Source organism: Hyalella azteca, unplaced genomic scaffold (assembly GCF_000764305.2).
Source record: "Hyalella azteca isolate HAZT.00-mixed unplaced genomic scaffold, Hazt_2.0.2 contig9978, whole genome shotgun sequence".
In the NCBI taxonomy this organism is placed as follows: Eukaryota; Metazoa; Arthropoda; class Malacostraca; order Amphipoda; family Hyalellidae; genus Hyalella; species Hyalella azteca.
Window position 1 is genome coordinate 99294 of NW_025940034.1, and position 3091 is coordinate 102384.

The 3091-nt window shown below is 39.0% G+C and overlaps 1 protein-coding gene across 1 annotated transcript; it reads left to right on the forward strand.

Annotated features, from left to right (window-relative positions):
• Positions 1-293: 293 nt before the first annotated feature.
• On the forward strand, positions 294-704 carry LOC108680082 (pupal cuticle protein G1A-like). The gene has a single exon (XM_018168841.1). The coding sequence runs from the start codon at positions 294-296 to the stop codon at positions 702-704; it is 411 nt and encodes a 136-aa protein (XP_018024330.1).
• Positions 705-3091: the final 2387 nt, after the last annotated feature.

The window sequence follows — 3091 nt, forward strand, 5'->3', positions numbered from 1 at the left end:
GCAATAACTTTTGTTGTTGTTATTGCATCGGGGAGAAAGGTTACCAGCAATATTCTTTAATCAGTGCACGGTACTTAGGCAAATCAGAATAATTTTTTTTATATTCAGATAATTATATCCATTAAATATTCAATTAATCCAAACCTTGGTAATAAATAAAACCTTGTTCAGATAGCGATGCACTTTTGCCTTTGTGTGGGTCTTTCTGACCCACTTTGACTCGACAATAGAATCAAGTCTACGTGTAGAAAGTGTGTCTGAGTTTGGTCAGTTTAACACATTCATTTGTGTGCATGTATGCGCCGCGCTGCAGATGTCAATACTGCGCTCGTTACCGCGACGCGGAGGCTTGGCTCTGCGCCACCACACTGCTCACCACGACGGCTCCTCTGCTCACTGCCTCGGCTCCTGTGCTCACTTCAATGCTCACTGCCTCGGCTCCTGTGCTCACTTCAATGTTCACTGCCTCGGCTCCTCTGCTCACTTCACTGCTCACTGCCTCGGCTCCTCTGTTCACTGCCTCGGCTCCTCTGCTCACTTCACTGCTCACTGCTTCAGCTCCTGTGCTCACTTCACTGCTCACTGCCTCGGCTCCTGTGCTCACTGCCTCAGCTCCTGTGCTCACTTCACTGCCCACTGCCTCGGCTCCTCTGCTCACTTCACTGCTCACTGCGGCCGCTCTTGTGCACGATGACTGGAAATGATCTGCTTAGTCGTCTTTAGTCTGCGACTGGCGGGCACTAAAATCCTGGCCGAGATCGTAATTCCTGTGATGATCGTAAAAGAAGGCTTCAGGTCTTACAAGAAGGAAATAATTTAAGCCTTGTAATTGTATGGTCTAAAGTGATTACGGATTCTGGTCTACGACATTACGTTGCATTTAAATCTTTAAATTTATAGATTATGAAATTTTCTCCAATTCTGGAACGCTGACCGTTCCAGTTGAAAAAATTTGAATGATGTAACAACTTTTTCTCCTAGTTTTTGGAAATCTATAAACCGGCAATATTTTCCAATGTTTTAAACAATCGATAACATATCTTGAACAATTTTTGGGAGCGGCAGATATAAAATATAAACTCATCGAATATTATTGTTACTTTGATTACAAACTCTGAATTTATGAAGAAATACCTTCCAGAAATTGAATATAAGCGCAAAGCTTAAAATTAAGTAGGAATCAGGCTTCTGCTTTCCCCCTTTTTAGCGCATATTCTCATTTATGGAAAAAATCGCTTTGTGCTCGTCATGCCCATCCGTCCGTCTGTCTGTCCGTGGCTTCACAGACAGACGGACGAGAAAATGCGCTCTCTGTCACTCACTGCAGTGAGTACTGAGGTACATTTTTTGTTACCTAGAAGTATAATCTGCTCTCGTAAACGCGTTCATAATCTGTTCGTTCAAGCTATGAATTATTATTAAATATTTATTTCTGTATTATTAAGCCATTCGCGAGCTGGCGTTGCAATCAATGCTTTGCGTGTTCGAGACCTTCAGCTATTTGTTAATATTCTGTGATTTTTAGAATCGACAGTAGGTAAATACCTCCTGATTTTAGGCACCGACACTACTAAATCATAGTATTATCATATTATAAGAATTTGTAGTTTTTTGGGAAGTTTGAAAACAATTTTTAGAAAAAAAACAGCAGCTTAGATAAAAAAATATACCCCAGTGCGGGACGAAGAGATCTATTACATCTGTATTTCAACGGAATAAAAATAGGTATAACTTCTTTACAAATTTATCGTCAACTAATATATCATTACATTTATTCCTAGTTGTTAAAAACATTTTTAAAAATAATAATGCATGAAATAAAAGGAAATTTTTTACTTTGTAAAGTAATTCAGTTCCGCTATCACGTTCATGGTTGAATTAATACCTGTATTAATTCAACCATAATTACGTTCATCCCATCATTATATTTCGTGTTGCATTTCGATGTTCCAAATTAGCCAGCTGTGTCAAGTGCTTTATATGTATTCTCTGACTGCTCTATCAGCCAGGCCAGAAGTTTTTCGTTTGTCTATAAGATGTGTTTCCTGAATAAACACGACCTTGTGGAAACTTAGCGCTTTATTCCTCGTAGTGTTTGCCAAAGGTAAAGACAGAAAAATATACTAGAAAAAGAGATGCTTCTTCAGTAGTTGAAATTTAGGTCATCATTTTCTTGTTTGAATTGGATGCTAACAAATTCCGCTCTTCAAATATTCATCAGAGCTTTTCTTAAATTCCTGAAAATTTTTGCGCTTCAACTAAAAATTGGACTCGAACTATAACGCGAGCAAAAAAATGTACTGGTTTGAGAACCATTTCCTCTTTGAATAGATATTCAATATCGACTGGCTTCAGTTAGAAATGGAAAAATAATACGTGTTGCAAAAATTATTCAGTTTCTCATTCAGGTCAAGATCCCAAAAACTGTTAGAGACGGGAATCGTCAAAGCCATAAACGAAGTCTAAATTGTCCCGCACGCATCGTCCAGCAGTGAGCAGAAGTTTCATAGGCGATAGCGTGGGTTCATTGCTGTAAACTAGGTTAAAGCTACAGAGGTCATTATGGCACTGTAAAAGAACATGACTTTGATGTGCGTTCGTTCATTTCAGTTTTCCAAGACTTTCGGCAGTTTTAGGAGCTAAACATCCGGTATCCAATTCTCCTGCCCCAGATTCCGTCTGCCATTACGAGTCCTAACTACCAACATCCATATCTGCTGGAAGCATATATCAATCCCCATATTTAGGATAGAGTCAAGTCTGTTATAAAAAGCAAAGTCCTAAAAATTGGATTCAGAGTGGAACGACTACGAACAAATAAATATAAATTAAAAAACGGTGTCCTATTGAAACTGTTCAAGCAGAAAGACATGCATTCTAATATCATCCGGAATTAAGATATGCTTTTATGTTCTTTAAGCGCAATAGAAACTGAGCTAAAGCTTTTATAAAATAATTTAACGTTTTTTTCTGGGCCGCGATATGGTCTGTAGGATCCAGGCGAGTTATGTTGCAGGTCGTTTATCACGCGACCGGTAAAGCCATTTCCAATAGATACCAAGACCATCGCTCAAGCGCGTGTACCAGAGCA

Coding starts and splice junctions, on each gene's coding strand:
- LOC108680082 (XM_018168841.1), top strand. CDS start 294: ATGTATGCGCCGCGCTGCAGATGTCAATACTGCGCTCGTTACCGCGAC.